General features: G+C 49.0%; 1 protein-coding gene across 3 annotated transcripts in view; it reads left to right on the plus strand.

The window, feature by feature from the left end:
* Positions 1-18,803, plus strand: part of NOL6 (nucleolar protein 6) — a 74,057-nt gene that overhangs the window by 42,285 nt on the left and 12,969 nt on the right. For 2 of the 3 annotated variants that reach the window (XM_008166366.4, XM_065598672.1), the window contains exons 22-23: positions 3,555-3,679; positions 4,114-4,203. In XM_008166366.4, the coding sequence (XP_008164588.2) occupies positions 3,555-3,679; positions 4,114-4,203 (215 nt within the window). The remainder of the gene's footprint in view (positions 1-3,554; positions 3,680-4,113; positions 4,204-18,803) is intronic. The other variant, XM_065598671.1, reaches the window with a different exon arrangement.

Genomic DNA, 18,803 nt, shown 5'->3' on the forward strand with positions numbered 1-18,803 from the left:
GTTCTTGGGAAACTCCGGAAGAAGACAAAACTTTGTGTCACAAATGAAATACTACAAATGTGAGACATTGGAAGAGAACTCGAGAGACAAGAACAGCACTGAGGGAGCTGATCAGTACAGAGCAATTGGCAGAAAGATCAAGAAAGGTATGAAGGTGGCCAAGAAGATACGGATTGAAAAAGAGTGCTCTAAAAATGAAGAGTGTATCAATAATAAAAATAGCAATAGAGCCTTCCAGATTGTAAAAGATCTGACGAAGGAAAGATGGACCAAAGCTAACACAATTCAAGACAAAGAAGGGAACAATCTTACAGAAGAAAAGGACATCATCAATAGGTGGACAAATTACTGCTCTGATCTATACAACCACCAGACAAATGGAGATCCTAGTGTCCTAGACAGCCCAGATTCAATAGAGGAGGATGACTTTCCAATACTCCATGAAGAAATGGAGACAGCAGTGAAATCGCTCCAGAACGGAAAGGCTACGGGTATAGACAACATCTCAGCCGAACTGATGAAATTTGGAGGAGAAATAGTAATAGATATACTCAACAAGATTTGGCAGACCAGTGAGTGGCCCTCCATGTGGACACAGTCACTAATCATCACTCTGCCAAAGAAAGGCAACCTGCAATTGTGTCAAAATTACCGGACCATAAGCTTGATTAGCCAAAAATACTTTTTTTTTTTTTTTGGAATGGGTTACCTAGGGAAGTGGTGGAATCTTCATCCTTAGAGATTTTTAAGACCTGGCTTGACAAAGCCCTGGCTGGGATAATTTAGTTGGTTTTGGTCCTGCTTTGAACAGGGGTTTGGACTAGATGACCTCCTGAGGTCTCTTCCAACCCTAATATTCTGTGATTTTACGATCCCAGCAAAGTGATGTTGAAAGTCCTATTGAAGAGATTGAAGCTGCAAATGGAGAAATAATTGCTGAAGAACAGGCTGGCTTTCGTGCTGGAAGTACCACAGAACAGATTTTCAATCTTTGTGTTCTATGTGAGAAGTACGTACAACATCAGCAGGACATCTACCACGTCTTTGTTGACTTCAAGAAGGAGTTTGACAGAGTATGGCACGAAGCTTTCTGGGCAACCACGAAGAAGTAAAATGTTGGTTGTAAGCTTATTCTTACCATTAAACAACCGTATGCCAAGGTCAGCAGTGCAGTTCTTGTCAATGGCACAATAGGAGAATGGTTTTGAACAATTGTTGGAGTCCGGCAAGGGTGTCTTCTTTCGCCCACGCTGTTCAACATCTACTTGGAGTGCATAGTGACTGATGCCCTGGAAGATCACAGATGCACAGTCAGCACTGGGGGGCGAACAATCTCAAATCTTCGGTTTGCTGATGACATTTACGGCCTGGCAGGCAGCGAAGATGAACTTGCCAACCTTGTGAAACGAGTGGATGAAACCTCCGCAAAATACAGCATGGAAATCAGTACAGAAGCCTGTGGAACCGCGTAAGATTGGGTCCCTAATCCATGAACTATTGGAACTCATTTACAAAACTTTTCTTAAATATTACATGAATATATTGTCTCGTACTATAGAATTTATAATCCCTATTCTATGGCGAGACATTATAGCTCAAAGATGTATCTTATCTTTAGATTGGCTTTTTCCTCAAAAAGCATTTTCTCAAAAAAATCTGATTTTAAATAAACAAAAAAATACTTCTCACAACACACAGGCAACCTTTGGGAATCATTGTCAGGGGGTGTTGTGAAGGCCTAAAATAAAACTTGGTTCGAAAGAGAATTAGATAAGTTCGTGAGGATAGGCTCGTCAATGGCTATTAGCCAAGATGGTCAGGGACGCAGCCCCATGCTCTGGGTGTCCCTAAACCTCCAAACGCCAGAAGCTGAGACTGGACGACAGGGGATGGATCTCTTGAAATTGCTGGGTTCTGTTCATTCCCTCGGAAGCATCTGGCATTGGCCTCTGTCAGGATACTGGGGTAGATGGACCATTGGTCTGACCCGTTTGGCCATTCTTAGGCTCTGTATTATGCCTGCCCAAGAGAGGGACCTGTGGGCCAGGCTGGTAAAGAAGAAACTTCCTGAAGATCTTGTGCACCCCCGAAGTAGGACCGTGCGTGGTCACAGGAGCCCTGAGCATATGTCCACATGGCAGGTGCGATTGTAGTGCAAAGAGTCATACCTGCACAAACTTTAGTCTAGCTAGCCTGGGTAACAGTAGTAGCGTGGACATGGCTTCATGGGCCGGCTGTCGGAGTACAAGCCTGCCCAGGACCCTAGGTGTGTACTCTGGTTGCTGAATCCCTGCCATCACATCTACGCTACTGTTATGTGAACTAGCTAACTTTGAGCTAGCGCAGACATTCCTACTTGTGCTCCAATCACAGACTTCCCTTTCAGCGTTGACGCACTTGATGGGAGCACAGGGGATCTCCCCTACTCCCTAACCTCTGTGCCTAGGTAGCAATTCTCTAGTAGTTGAAAGACTCTCGACATTTCAGAGTTTAACGTCTGCTGTGGGGCTTGTTACTAGGTTGTTTTAATGTGTGTTGGGTTGAAACTTCTTATGCAAAGTCTGGTGAGCCCGGGAGGGGCAGGTTTGTCACCAGGTCCTTTTGCTGAGCAGAGTCGTTGGATGCAGAGAAGGGGAGCCAGTGGCACCCCCAGGCATCGGCACAGAGTGTTGGCTGAAGCTGTTATATTTCTTAAGCTATTTCAGCTGGCATCAGACACTGACTGTGGGGTCAGTGGTACCGGAGATTTCAGCGCTAGTGTGCGATAATGCTGTGAATATCCCTGACCTCAGATGGGCTGCGAGTGACCCTGGGGTCATGTCAGTGGAAGCATCTTGGCCTGGATTGGTCTGTGGGCTTTATATTTAATTGGTGCTGCTCTATACATCACCACAATCTCCTCACTCTGCTTCCCCCCCTTCAGCTGTTGGCTTTGACCAACTTCAGAGTGTCAGAAAATGCAGACGAGGGCTGCCGCCCAAGTCCTAGACAGTTCCCTGCTCAGCCTTGTGTTTGGTGACCGGTTCTGAGCACCCATGTTCAAGAAAGATGAAGGGTCTGTCTTATGAGAGGAGGCTGAAGGAGCTTGCCTTATTTAGCTCAGCAAAACTAAGGCTGAGAGGGATCCGATTGCCCTCTGTAAATACATCAGGGAGGGAAAACTCCAGGGTGCGGGGAGAGCTGTGTCAGCCAAAGGACAATGTTGGCCCAATCGCAAAGGGGGATAAACTGGCTTTGAGTAAATTTAGGCTGGAAATGAGAAGAAGGTTCCTAACGGACAGAGGAGGGAGGTTCTGGAACCTAGATTTAAAATGAAGCTTGGTAAGTTTATCCAGGGGAAGGTGAAACTGGGTGGCCCATGATAGCACTAGACTGGATTCTGTGACCTTGGAGGTCCACGCCAGTCCTGTGTTCCTATGGTGAGAGCGCAGAGTGGTGGCTTCCCATGCTGCGTGTGCTGGGCAGGGCTGCTGAGGGCGAAGAGGGATGTGGCAGGCACCCAGGCAGGGCTGATGGACAGGGTTTCGGATGTTGCTTTTGGGTATGTTCCCCAGATGCAGATTACACCGAGATCAGGAACGAGTTTGTGGCTGCCCGGCCTCACCTCCCCGTCATGTTCATCGCCACCCCCAGAGACAAGCGGAGCTCAGTGTGGACCAAAGAGCGGCCTTCTGCGCAGGTGAGCCAGGCATCATCCTGCCCACCCATTCCTGCTACGCTGCGGTGCCTGCCTGCAACCAGCCCAGGGTAACGTCTGCTCTCCTTGCACTGGAGTGCTCCGATTCCCATCCCCTTTCTCTGTCAGGGTTATTCCAGATGTGCCTCTTTGCTGGGCCTGCTGCAGAGCTGCCACTACCCAGGGGCCAGGTGTTGTGCAGGCTCTGTTTACCCCCTGCACCTGAGCAATGCTCCCAGCACCTGGGCCCTTGTCCCTCCCTTCCTCATGCCCCTCACTGTAGAAGTGTTGTCCGGCTGAGGACAGTGTCTTCCCTGCCCCCATTGGAGCCGGGTACCTGCCCCTGCAGCTAGCGAGGTGTCCCTATCGCAGTGCGGGGGCTTGTGATGTCTGGGGTCCTCCTTGGTTCTACCCTCCAACTCTCTGCCCCTCCTCAGATCCTGCAGCGCCTTCTCGTGCTGGCGCTGGAATCGCTTCGGGCGTTGGAGGAGCAGCTCACGGACCCGCTTGGGAGCCAGGATGTGAAGGTAATTCCTTAGCGCGCCTGAGCCTTACCCCTGCCCTGGAGGGGCTGCGCAGGGGTGAATGGCCGCTAGCTGTTTCTGCAGCGGGGGCTATTGCCCAGATCCTTTCCCCATGCCAGCAGTTCTCAAACGTCATTGCACCGCGATTCCCTTCTGACAGCTAAAATTACTACACGACCCCAGAGTGGCGGGGGGACGGGACCAAAGCCTGAGCCCACCCGAGCCCTGTCACCCCAGGTAGGGGGCCTGTAACCTGAGCCCCGCTGCCCAAGGCTGAAGCCGAAGCCTGAGTCTCGCTGCCCAGGGATTTAGCCCTCAGGCTTCAGCTTTGAGCCTGGGCGGTGGAGCTCGGGCGTCGGCTTTGGCCCCAGCAAGTCTAACACCAGCCATGGCGACTCCATTAAAACGGGGTCGCAATCCACAGTTTGAGAACCCCCGCCCTGAGCTTTATAAGAATGGCCATGCTGGGTCAGACCAATGGTGCATCTAGCCCAGGAGCCTGTCTGCTCACAGTGACCAGTGCCAGATGCTTCAGAGGGAACGAACAGAACAGGGCAATTTATCGAGCGAGCCATCCCCTGTCATGCCAGCTTCTGGCACTCAGCGGTTTAGGGAAACTCAGAGCCTGGGGTTGCACCCGGACCATCTTGGCTAATAGCCCTTAATGGACGCCCCTGGCAATGAGTTCCACAGGTTGACTGTGCTTTTTGTGTGAAGGAGTACTTTAAACTTGTTTCCTGTTCATTTCATCGGGTGACGTGATGTTTTGTGGGCAGGAGGGAGGAAAACCCCTAAAAAAGTTGTCAACGTTTTTAGCCAAAATATTGGAAAAAGTCCATTTTTGTATGAAAATCTGTCTCAGTTGAAAAATGTCCGCCTGCTGTTAAACCCAAGACAAGGGTAGATGTTGTTGGGAGAAGAGAGAGCCAAGTCTGATCCCTGTGGGGCTCTGTAGAGTTTCCCCGTAGAGGTGCTGGGCCTCTCTTCAGTTCAATCAGTGCCAAATGGTAGCCTCTTAGCTCACTCTCCCGGCCTTCCTCCTCCTCATTATGCTGCAGTCTGAGTTATTTAGCATCATGGAGCGGGGGCTGTATTTTGAAAACTAACTGCTGTGGAAGTGGCCATTCTCCAAAGAGCCCAGAAGAGGGTGCGCTTGCTTCAGGCGGCTGATCCTCTTCCGAGACAAGCATTTGGGAAAGTGAGGATGATGACATGTACCGTACAGCTGTTCTGTAAATGAAAAACTCTTCACGTTAGGCCAGAGCCATGTGGGGTCAGTAACGATCTTCCGTAGCTGTTCCCTGCTGTGTTTGAGGTGCTTAATATTGCTCAGAGGAGTCTGAAGCGCCTCAGGTGAGGATTAAGCCACCAGCATTCCTGCGTGGTAGGCAGGGGATGTACGGAATTGCTTCCTCCACCATTGAAATAAAACCACCTCTGGGGTACGTCGTTCGAGCACAGCAGCGCTACACCGCTGTTCAGAACGGGAAGGGAAGAATGGTGCATCTAACTGAAAGGGCAGGTGGAATTCTGGGGGGCAGAATGTAATGACTGGAGTGACAGTGTGGTCTGGACTTTGGGGCTCATGGCTTGACTCTTGCAAAAGGATCTCAGGTTTAACCTGTCGGCAGAAAAATAGCACCCCCTAAAACCAGGCTTGGGCATTTGTCTGGGACTGACTCGGCAAGAGGAGCACCCCTCGCTCAATGGCCAGTGTCGCTTCCTGCAGAAATCAAATGTTCCTAAACATAGGCTAAGCATATTTCCCAGAGGTAAAATGGGACACTGCATGGGGTTACCCTGAGCCTCCCCTCCCCGGCATGGGTCTGAGTCCTCCTCTCCCCCTACCCCTGCAGAGGGCTGGCCTGAGCCACTCGCCTGAGCCCCCCCATCCCCTCCCCCACGTGGGTCCGAGCCTGCTCCGCCTCTCCCCTCCCCTGCAGAGGGCTGGCCTGAGCCACTCGCCTGAGCCCCCCCTTCCCCACTTGGGTCCGAGCCCGCTCCGCCCCCACAGAGGGCTGGCCTGAGCCACTCGCCTGAGCCTTCCCTGCCCCCCGCATGAGGCTGGAGCTGGCATTGCTGCTCACTCGTGCCCTGCCCTCCCCCCACCTGAGCCCTGCCTCTGCGCGGAGCTGGCATCACTGTCACCACCCCCTCCCATGTTCCTCCGCACCCCACTTCTTTGACAAAAGTGGGCATTGTCCCCTTTACTCTTGGCAAGAGCAAACGGGACAAGTGCCTACTTTTGTCAACAAAGTCAGGACGGCCGGGGCGGAGCTTAAAATAGGGACTGTCCTGGCCAAAACGGGATCCATGGTTACCCTACCTAAACAGGTACCTGTCTCGCTTAGCCTGTAAGACTGGAGTACAACGCACCATGCTGTAGGTACAGATTGAGATCAGTACAGCGGCGTGCAGCAAGAGAAGTCCAAGGGAGATCTGAGCGTTGGGTTGTACCCATGTACGTGTGGGAAGCGGCGAGACTGTGCCCTAAGCTCGGCCCACAGTCCTGAACTCCTCCTACAAGCCCAGAGGAGCTGTCTGTTTCTGCTAAAACGATCAGCAGCAAAATTAGTTAACAGTGATATTAAAGTCTTGTCTACACTAAGAAATTGAACAGTTGCTGAGAACAGATTAGACCTAGATGATAGTAATAGCCAGAGTCACACTTTCTCTCTCCTGAAGGTCTGTTCTGAGTCTCCTTTTTTTCTGTTTTTATGCTGCCACCGTCCATAGTTCCTTGTCTCCTCAAATATCACCGTCCTTGGTGCAGTACGTTTGTCTGCTCGTTCTCTGAGGGTGCACGTCACTGATTGGCTCAGATCCTCTTATCTACTCACTGGTAAGAGCTATGGCCCCAATCCTGCTGGTTTCCCTGTGTAGCACGATCCCTGTTGAAGTCCGTGGGGTCTGTGCAGGCACATGGTTCCGCCCATCCAGAATGTCCTGGCGAATAGGAGCTATTTTTTTTATAAGGACTCCCTGCTTGTGTTAGCGACGTCATTTTGTTCCTTGGCATAGATTGAAAATGTGGTTCAGTATCTTCACCAACTTGAATTGTTAATTCCATTCTCTTCATCATTTATCCACACGTATTTTCTCCCCAGCACCTCTTTCCGCTGAGGTACGTCTAAACCCTCCGGTTTGTTCCACATCATAGCCTGCTTGGATTAGCATTAAACACATGATGCTCCCTTGGCTGCCCTTATCTTTACCCTACAGTCCTTTACTGACGCTGTGAGTTCTCGTTTGGTCCCCTCTCCCTACTTTCCATTTCCAGAGCAGGTCTGTTTTGAAACCTCCGGTCTCGGAGCAGCCCCCTTGTGGAGAAGCCCCATTAGTTGCTGCTTATTCCTTGAATTCTTGTTTTCAAAGGAAGTTGATTTGTTGGTTGCCAGTGCTTTACCTAGCGCTTTACCCAGGAGAATTACCTGCATTTTGGATACTGTGGCATAAAGGGAGAACGTGAATTGAGCCTGCAAGTTGTTGTTGAGGAGGAAAATATTGGGCGTCTGATCCTGAGCAGCCTTTAATGACTTCTAACGAGACTGGTCACAGCACTAAGAATAGACCCAGATTCTTAATTCTTGCAATGCTGGGTGTTGCAAGCCCCAAGCCTCGTTTTCAAAATTGGCATCGTCACAGGGATTCAGTGGGACTTCGGTTTGTTGGTGTCGCAGCCCCGAGTGGAGCAATCCCTGAGGACCTCTGAAAACCCGAGCCCGTGAGCAGGATCTGGCCCCAAACATTTTCTGTTTTTTTCCCTCATTAATGTTGTGTGCCTGCTGGAGCACAAGCTTCCAGGGCTTGGTGCTAGGAGATGCTGAGCACCCGTAGCTCTCATTGAAGCTAGCAGGGCTTAAGAAGAAGGAGGTTAAGACAGCTAGATTGGCGTTCAGGAAATCTGGGTTCAATTTCCAGCTCTACCACAGACATCCTGGGTGGCCTTGGGCCCAGCTTTGTAAAGTTATTTAGGCGTCGTTAAAATCAGCATCGCGTTAAGTGCCGCAACGCCTGAACAGCTTTAAAAACCTGGGCCGTAATCTCTAGCTGGGCTCAGTAAAATGGGCACGGCAGCGCTTTCTTTCTCCAGCACTTCGCCCGTCCCGTCACTTTGCATTGTCAGCTTTTCAGCGCAGGGAGTGTCTGTCTGCTACTGTGTGTTTGTACAGTTCCTAGCTTGATCAGAGATGGAACCTCTGCGCACTACTGCAGTCCAAACAAGGAGTCATTAATGGCCCTAAACACCTTGTAGGGTTGGGCTCTACGGGTTTATTTTGGCAAAACACTCGCAGACTTGCATTGGTAGACCATAGACACCGAGCTTTTTAAATATGAAAGCAAAAATAAATGATTCTTCTGTGACTGATGATGCCCATGGTGGTCGGGGACTTCGGCCCGGAGTCTGTGAACTGAGTCTCACTGGGAGGCAAAAAGTTTTACATAGACACAGGTATCTGCATGGATCTGATTGCAGGATTGGGGCTTAATTTTACGTAAGAATAACAAATGTCTCTTGTTTTTCTAGACTTGTGTTATTGTAGCCGCCATGTGAGGCTTGGGGAATCCTCTTCCTGAGTCCAAGTTGATCTTGGATTTTAATAAGCTGTGGTAAAGCTTTAATTAAAATTTTTATTTTTTGAACCAGGTCAGGGACAACGTGTAGTTCCAAGGATTCTCTCTCAAACAGTGGCTTTTGTTTAATCCTGCCTGCTCCTCTTACTCATCTAAATGGCAGCGTGGGAGCTGGCAGCCAACTTCTGCAGAGAGTAGGACACCAAGAGGGGCGAGGGAAAGCGACTTTAAGTGCAAAAGAATAACGTTAATGACAGCAGAATGGAGATGTGTAAAGCATAGGAATTGGTTCCTGTGACAACTGCAGCTCCAGCAGCCTGGAGCATGTGTGTTGTTTTCTTATGGTCTGTGCTCTCAAGTTGTTCATAAGCGTATCCCAGTTATTTCTGACTTCACTGCTCGGAAGGACTGCCAGGTTTGTGTGTGCGCGCAAGGGAGCATCTGTGATCCCATAGACTTTTTGTACGGGGTTATGTTAACTTGTGGCATCAATGTCTGTGAATTTCCGACTCTTATATGTTTCCTACCTCAGTCCCTGGTGTTTTGTGGACACTGTGCATTTTTCAAGGGGTCTGCTAATTTGGGGCACTTTCATTTTGGGTGCCCAACTTGAGATGTACAAGGCCAGGTATTTCCGAGGTTCTGAGCACCGATGGCTCTTGTTGAAGGTGTAGTGATCTGAATCTCTGAAATTGGGCCTCTGGAGATGCCCAAACTTAGAGGCTGCTTTTAAAATGTTTTTGTTTTAGGTTTACACTTAACTTCCTTGTCGGTTTGGGTGTGGGGGAGGGAGTGTAGGGAAAAAAATGGCTGAAGGTGCTGAGACACTTTACTGGACTGCTCACTGCCAGGTCGGAGCCAGCCTTTTCTGGATCACTGAAGGGCCTTCTGCGTGAGGGCTGTCCGTCTCCCTCCCACGGTTTGTCTTTGTGCTCCCCATCTACTTTGATGTTAGAGCTGGTGGTGGTGAGAATTAATTAAAAGGGACTAAAAAACATTATTATTATTATTTTTTTTTTTTTTTTTATGCTGGGGAATTTGTAATCCCTTTGCCCACGAGAAATGGCTGGAGTATGCTTGTTGAACTTTTTTACACACACACACACACACTCTCTCTCTCTCTCTCTCTCTCTCTCTCTCTCTCTCTCTCTCTCTCTCTCTCTCTTTTCCGTGGGGCAGAAACCAAGCCTGGAACGCTCCACCCTGCGCACTGAAAACTTCAGAAAGTCCATGAGTAACTCGCACTGATGTTTATGTGGGAAGGCTCGGGCAGCTGGGACTCCAGCTATCACTAGTGCTCCATCTGTAATCCCCTTGTGCACACAACCCTTATTCCCCCCTCCCCCCCAACGGCTGGTTGTGTTACTCCATCGGCCTGTGTTGCTGCAAAGGCAGGTGGAGGTGTTCCATGGAGCCAGCCCTTGGCAGGGCTCCCGGCAGCTTGGGCGAGGCCTTGCATTCCACTGGGTCAGGGATTGACAGCTGCTGTTGGGTATTTGTGCAGCTTTCTTCCCTGGTTAGCCTGGGCCCCTCTCACGGGGGAGTTTGGTTCTTCGTGTGTCTTGACGTCGCTCCCTGTCGAGCTTGGTGGAAAGCTGCCTAGAATAACTCTCAGGAGCCACCTTTGTTGGCTGCTGTTTTGTTTCCATGAGGAGGTTGCCTCTGGCTTGGGCTGGCTTTTATATTCAATTACTCAGCTGGAAAGAAGAGGCATCGTGGGAAAGGAGGTGGGCATGGGCAGCGCCCGCGAAGCTTGCCTTGTCTTTCCAGGGTAGGACTCTGGCGCTGCCGAGAGAAGCGTGCGGGGTAGGGATGTGTGGCTCTTGAGCTCCTCCGGCCTGGCACGAGGGCAGAGCTTTTTCTAAACTCGTAAGTCTGTGTCTGAAAGTGGTGTGGTTTCCAGAATGGCTGCCCAAGGGACGCACCCAGCTCTGACATGCTGGGCTGTATAGGCGTGGTCCTAGGGCCCTACCAAGAGGGACTCCAGCTGAGATAAAGCGCCAGCCATTGTCTTGCCCCCTCTCTGCTTCCTCACCCGCTTTTCTCTCATGTAACCCCTCTTCCCCCTTGCCTCCTTCCTCTGCGTAGGCTCCCTGCCGTCCTGACCCTCTTTGGTTGCTGCTGGCTCCATGCCAGATCTGCTCTGGCCCCTGCTTCTGAGGCTGGTTCCCTGAGTGAGGCTTGTGATGACCGGAGTCAGGACAAGCCCCACGCGTGGGCTAGCGAGGAGGCAGGGCAAACCGTTTGTACTAAGCCCATAGGAGTGGTTGGAAGTGGGGATAAGGATAGAGAGAGGGGGAGGCTGTGCTGCCGTCACCACAGAGATGTCATCACCCTGTCTTATTCAGCAACTGTTAAGTGATGCTTTTTGCATGTCACCCGTTCACTCCGGGCACTGGGGAGATGTTCGTGACACCAGTTCTGTCACTTCCTTTCTGTGTGACGCTGAGCAAGTCGCTTCCTCTCTGTGTGACGTTGTTTCCCTTCCTGCTCTTTGCCTGTCTTGCCTATGTAGATTGTAATGAATAATAACAAAGCAACGTGCAAACAGGAATTAAGTCTTTCAAAACCTGAAAGAGGTTTTGTCACAGGTGGTTAAACAGAGGCACAGAAAGATGCACTCATTCACCCAGTGGGTCATTGGCAGAGCTGGACCCTTCAATTCTCGGCTCTAACCAATGGGCCGTATCAACCTGTGAAGGTCAACAGGCAGGAACTACAAAGCCTTGAGAGCAGAGAAGTTTTTCATAGTAGCTAGAGAAAAAACAAATTCCTGACCCCACAAATCTGTCATGATACAGCTGCGCTGACCTGGTTTATATTCTTGGGTAGGAATGGGGGCATATATTTTGAAACCCCCCGTTTTACTTAACAGACCTCAGCCAGATTGAAAATCTACAGCTGAGATTTTCAAAAGTAATTTAGGGAATGTAGAGAAACTCACCGTAAATATCAGTTAAAGAAATGTGTCTGAAGCCCTGAGACGGCTTTGAAAATCTCAATCTATGTATTTTGGGGCCAGTTGGACGTGGCAGCTTCCTTCTAATATATAGTCCAGTCTTATTTAGTCAGTCTTTATCTAGCTGCCAGTTCAGCTTTCTTTTCACTATAGCAGTGACATGGAAATTCTTTCTGATTCTGGGAATAAGTATATCCGCGGTACAAAGACTTGAGCAAATGACCCCCATTAAGCAATGTTTGCGGCTTAGCAAAGCCAAGCACCAGATGACTGGGGATATCTGGAAGGTGCTATAAAAGAAGTTGCAAATAAACATGTTGGGAAGAAGTGACTTGCTAATAAAAAAACAAACAAACATGGATAACAGATTAAATTATTGCTGTGATGGTCGAAAGAGGGAAAGTAAAAGCACAAGGATCGACAACAGAAAAAGAATACTGAAGATTTAATACAGTGATAAAGGATAAATGCAGATTAGCAAAGTTTGAATGGCTGAATGAGAAATGCAAAGAAATTGAACAATTGGATGAAGATAAAGTAAGATGCATCAGAAGATAAGAGCCTTTAATTACTGAAGAAAGGTGATCAATATGATCCTTAAGGACATAAATGGACAATGTTTGACAGACCCTAAAGATAAGAAGGATAGATGGTGAGAATATATCAAGGAATTATATAGTGGCGATAGGCCTGAAAAACCTCAGGTAGAAATCAACCAAGTCCACCAGTAATGGATAAAGAAATCATGGAAGCAGTAAAAAGACTTCAGAATGGAAAAACGCTAGGATGTGATGGACTATTGGCTGAATTATTAAAAACCATAGGCAATGAAGGCTTGAAAGCCCAGCCCGAGGTTATGAAAGATGTTTGAGATGGGGGAAACTGCCAGAAGATTTTACAACCTCATTGTGTATCCACATCCCCCAAAAGAACAATGCTATGGACTGTAAAGACTACAGAACAATCAGCATGGTATCACAGGCCTCTTAAGATACTCCTGTGAATTGTTCAAGACTGAATACAAAGAAAGAGTGATTAAGTCAGTGAACAACAATACAGCTTCAAACATGGAAAGGACACGATAAACACCATTATGAACTTGAAGCTCGTATTAGAAAGATCAGCTGAAATGGTGAAACCAGTATACTTGTGTTCCATTGAGTTCCAAAAAACATTTGACAGAATCTGCTACTACGAATAGCTCAGTATATTAAGAGCTGTAGGGATTGATGGAAATGAATGCTGAGTAATAAAACCGTGATACTGGAGTCAGAAGGTGTTTGTAATGGGAGATGGTAATGGAGATTGAGAGAAGGCTGTATAATGTCACCAACTGTATTCAACATTTATAGCGAGTGTTTTATGAAATTAATTGAGAAACAGGAAAGGGTATTAAGATGAATGGAAGATGGGTCGTTAATATTTGCTATGCAGATTGACACAGTGCTGTTGGGGATTCAGAATGTCTGGTGAAGTTAGTGGAGCTGATAAATGAATATAGCAGGGGAGTATAGTCTAGATCAGGGGTTCTCAATCTGTTTTTCTTTCTGAGGCCTTCCTCCAACATGCTATAAAAACTCCACGGCCCACCTGTGTCACGGTAACTGGTTTTCTGCATGTCAAAGCCAGGGCTGGCGTTAGGGGATAGCAAGCAGGGCAATTGCCTGGGGCCTCATGCCACAGTGGCCCCCGCAGAGCTATATTGTTCAGGCTTCGGCTTCAGCCTCGGATGGCAGATCTCAGGGCCCGGGCGTCAGCCCCATGCTGCAGGGCTTCGGCTTTCTGCCCTGGGCCCCAGCGATCTAATGCTGGCCCTGCTTGGTGGCCCCCCTGAAACCTGCTCACGGCCCCCCAGGGGGCCTTAGACCCATGGTTGAGAACCACTGGTCTAGAGTTGAGTGTGGACAACATAAGAACAGCCACACTGGGTCAGACCAAAGGTCCATCTAGCCCAGTATCCTGTCTTCTGACAGTGGCCAATGCCAGGTGTCCCAGAGGGAATGAATAAAACAGGTAATCATCAAGTGATCCATCCCCTGTCGCCCATTCCCAGCTTCTGTCAAACAGAGGCTAGGGACACCATCCCTGCCCATCCCAGCTAATATTCATTGATGGACCTAACCTCCATGAATTTATCTAGTTCTTTTTTGAACCCTGTTATAGTCTTGGCCTTCTTCACAACATCCTCTGGTAAGGAGTTCCACAGGTTGACTGTGCGTTGGGTGAAGAAATACTTCCTTTTGTTTCTTTAATACCTGCTGCCTATTAATTTCATTGGGTGACCCTTAATTCTTGTGTTATGAGAAGGAGTAAATAACATTTCCTCATTTACTTTCTCTACACCAGTCATGATTTTATAGACCTCTATCATATCCCCTCTTAGTCGTCTTTCTTCCTAAATGAAAATTCCCAGTCTTCTTAATCTCTCCTCATATGGCAGACGCGGCATACCCCGAATAATTTTTGTTGCCCTTTTCTGAACCTTTTCCAATTCCAATATATCTTTTTTGAGATGGGGTGACCACACTTGCACACAGTATTCAAGATGTGGGCACACCATGGATTTATATAGAGGCAATATGATATTTTCTGTCTTATTATCTATTCCTTTCTTAATGATTTGCAACATTTTGCTAGCTTTTTTGACTGCCACTGCGCATTGAGTGGATGTTTTCAGAGAGTTATCCACAACGACTCCAAGATATCACTCAAGAAAGAGAACTGCTAATTTAGCCCCATCATTTTATATGTATAGTTGGGATTGTTTTCCACTGTGCATTACTTTGCATTTATCAACATTGAATTTCATCTGCTATTTTGTTGCCCAGTCACCCAGTTTTGTGAGATCCTTTTGTAGCTCTTCACAGTCTGCCTGGGACTTAACTATCTTGAATAGTTTTGTATCATCTGCAAATTTTGCCACCTCACTGTTTATCCCTTGTTCCAGATCATTTATGAATACGTTGAATAGGAGTGGGCCCAGTACAGACCTCTGGGAGACATCATTTACCTCTCTCCATTCTGAAAACTGACCATTTATTCCTACCCTTTGTTTCCTATCTTTTAACCAGTTACCAATCCATGACCTTTCCTCTTATCCCATGACAGCTTACTTTGCTTAATAGCGTTTGAGAGGGACCTTGTTGAATGCATTCTGAAAATCTAAATGCACTATATCGACTGGATCCCCCTTGTCCACATGCTTATTGACCCCCTCAAACAATTCTAGATAAGACATAAACTATGGTGATATGCAAGGATCCTGGGAAAACATGCAATGGATTCCAGTGAATGACACAGCCATTCAGCAAGTGAGAAACTATTACTATCGCAGCGCACAGTCAACTTGTGGAACTCCTTGCCTGAGGAGGTTGTGAAGGCTAGGACTATAACAGAGTTTAAAAGAGAACTGGATAAATTCATGGTGGTTAAGTCCATTAATGGCTATTAGCCAGGACGGGTAAGGAATGGTGTGCCTAGCCTCTGTCTGACAGAGGATGGAGATGGATGGCAGGAGAGAGATCACTTGATCATTGCCTGTTAGGTTCACTCCCTCTGGGGCACCTGGCATTGGCCACTGTCGGTAGACAGGATACTGGGCTAGATGGACCTTTGGTCTGACCCGGTACGGCCTTTCTTACGTTCTTATGTACTTAGGAACCATTATTACAGAAGATGGAAGATTGGATACTGAAGTTAGCACAAGCATAGCAAGAGAAAGAGACATCCTGGAAGAATAAACATCTGATGAGAAGAGACATAAATCTGAAGACTAAAGTCTGACTCTTAAACTTACTTTTGGTCTGTGTTAAATTATGACTGTGAAACATGGACATTCAAACAATCAAGAATAAAGAAGATACAATCCTTTGACTTATGGTGTTATAGAAAAATTCTAAAAATATCATGGATAGACTGCACAACCAGTGAAAAAGTATTGGAGATGGTTGGAAATCAGGAAACACTAGTTAGAGATCTTATGGAAAAAGAGATTTGATTTGCAGGGCACATTTTTAAGAGGTTCAGTGGGTGATGCATATTTATGGGCACTGGAAGGAAAGTTAATGGCAGAGGAACGTGAGGCAGAAAAAGAGAAGATCGTTGATGGATGATGTGGTCTTCTGGGTGGATCAAAAGGACTATTCATCCACAAAGAGATTAGCAGAACAGGCTACTATAGTTGCAAACTTCCAGTAATGGAAAAGCCAAGCAACAGGAGCAGGGCAGCCGTACCAAAAGGCAGAGCCCAAGTATGGCTAATCCCTTTCATCAGGCCAATGGCTTGTCTGCCCACCAGAGTTGAAGCTGTTTCAACTAAAGGTGTGATGTTCTATGATGTTCAACCGGTGCAACTTTGTGTGTAGACTGGCCTAAATTAGCTTCCTTTACTTTGGACAGTGGCTGGGAGTGGTCTGGCAGTACCCGAAAATTAGCTCTATATGGTTGATATGACTCTCAGACCAAACCTTCAGCTGCATGTTCGAGGACAGAGCAGAGAGGTAACCGAAGCTGTGGCTAGTGAAAGGAGCTGGTGGGACTGAGTTCCCTGTGGCTGGGCGTTAACATCACAATGCCCCAGCCAGAGGGCTTGGCATTAGTTGGTTCCTTTATTGGCAGTTTCAACAGGGAAGTTGAGGATCTAATGGGCTATGAAAATGGAACTCGTGCCTCTGTCTTAGAGGTGGTCCCTCCAGAGCTAAGTCACCTTAGCAGGGCAGCACGGGCGATGCTTGCTCGTCTACCCTCGGAGCTGTAACGTTCTCTGGGGAGATCAGAGGACGCGGTTTCCAGGGCCGTGGGGGAAAAATGGCTTGTAAAATGGAGCTGCGAGCTGCACCCTCCTCCGTTGAATCAGAAGGGATGGAATGCGGAGCAGGGAGTGGCTGCCGTAACCAGGCCATGCTGCACCCTGACCTTTCTCATGGTTTGAGACACTTGGGGCTGCGGTTCAGACTGGTCCGTGGGGCTGAGCACCACCCCCTCTGTCTATGCCCCAGAACTCTGCCAGGGCAGCGAGACCCCTGCTTTTCTCCATCAGCATCCTAGCTATTCAGGCTCCTTTGGGAGGTAGCACTGAACAAAATCTCCCGCCCATCCAATCTCTTCTCCTGCAGAAGCCAAAACTTCCCAGGGCCCTCTTCTCTAGACAGGACCACCCGCCAAGCTCTTTCTCTCTTACCTTCCTTCTTCCTAAGGGCAGAGCAGGCCAAATGGAGCAAGCCAAAGGCCCGCAGGCCCTCCACCTGCAAAGGGACCTTGGCAGATGCTCTGTGGCAGCTTCTCGCGGGGGGGGGGGAGGTTGTCTGAATAACTTTTGCCTGGCCCTGCAGGCTAGGCCACAGAGCTGCTAAGAATTCCAGGCTGTCCGATTGTTACCCTCCACAAAGCCTGGCTGCTGACCAGCCTCCACACCTTCCTGCGCGGCGTTCCCCAACCCGTGTGTTTCTATGCTGATGGGACAGTGGTTGGCGACCTCATTTATTCCACAGATGAGCTGCTTTTTCCATTTTAACGCAGCGGCGGCCAAATCCCCACATCTCCTCTCTGTCCAAATATTTATCTGTCCGGCATCGCTCCGCTCTGTTAATAATAAACCCATCCCCTCCTCCGCCTGTGCGTGGTTGAAGACTCAGCTGTCCTCTAAGGGACCGGCTGCAGTACTGGGGCGGTGGAAGGCCGGAGATGAAATCCCCACGTCTCTGGCACAGGGGCTAAGAGGTTCTGGGGGGGGGGGGGGGGGGGCATCTCATTGTGTTACATAGCCCTAGAGATGCCCTTCAGCTTAGTTCAGCTCCACATGCCCTCGGCAGGGAGCCTGTTAATGCTGGGAGTCCACGCCACTCTACATCCTCTTTGTCTCCCTTGCCAATGTCACCCTTGACCTCTGTGATCTTTAGGTGCCTCCTTACTGCACCCCTGAGGGTCCCTGATGTTGTCCCTCTCCCAATGAGTTTTCTGTCTCCTGGGCCTTACCCTCGTTTCACACACGAAGGAAGCCCCGTGGGTCCACCCGCCTTGTAGCCAGGATGAGAGAGAGCATATGCTTGGTCCCTAAAAGGGCTACTGTCAGATCTTCTGGCCAGGGCTGCCTGAGGGTCTGGGGCTCCCGTGCTCCTCTCCTCTGAGCTAGTGGTATTGCTGGTCAGCATTGCTCCCAGCTTCAGTGGGCCGGGGAGCGAGAAGCAGAGCCCAGCTGGCCCCTCCCCACTGCCTGGCCAGAACACAGTGGCTCGGTCTCTCCACAGGCCTGGGAGCCCAGATTGGCGTGGAAAGCAGCCGCCCTCTCCCCTGCCCCGATCATCCGACGTGACCAGATTGCGACTGGCTCTTCTCAAACTGTGGGTGGGTGAGAGAGTTCAGACTGCACGACAGCAGCTGGGCAGTGCATTTTATTCCCTTCCTTATGGCTGGCTTCAAGTGGCCTTGCAGCAGAGAGAAAATCCCAGGCTGATGAGAGGAGGGAGGCAACACTGAGCATGGCTCCAGGAATCCTGGTTTTCAATTGTTTCCTGCTCCCTCTGTTTGAACTTGGCACAAACCTCTGGTTCCCTTTTCAGAGAGGAAGCTGCAGCACGCAGCCCACCAGAAATGAATGCATTTAGGGTGCTGGGGTTTCTTCCCTGGCCTGCTGACGAATAATCTAACATCCTTTCCATTCCCTCTCCCTTTAATCTGTCATGACTCTCACAGACGTGCCCTGAGCAAGTAGTGCAGCGGGTGTCCTACACCGAGAGAGACCCTGACTTAGCTTCCCATGCTGTTTGAGACACGGGATTTAAATCCTGCCATCAGCGTATCCACCTGTTGCTTGACTCTGCGGGAGGGTTTTCCTGTTGCACTCATTAGTGAGGCTGCTCTGTTCCCCCCCCCCACGTAGTGTGAATCTGATTCATCGTTTGCCGTGACATGCACGTAGTTACTGTCTTGCATGCCACTGCTCCGGGCGGTGTAACCATAATATGTTGCTCTTAGGATCTTGGGGAAGCCAAAGCAAGAAGAGATTAAGGATGCGTCTACACCCGCTGCTGGCCCATGCCGACTCGGGCTCATGGGGCTGTTTCATTGCAGT

Source organism: Chrysemys picta, chromosome 6, assembly GCF_011386835.1.
Source record: "Chrysemys picta bellii isolate R12L10 chromosome 6, ASM1138683v2, whole genome shotgun sequence".
Lineage (NCBI taxonomy): Eukaryota > Metazoa > Chordata > Testudines > Emydidae > Chrysemys > Chrysemys picta.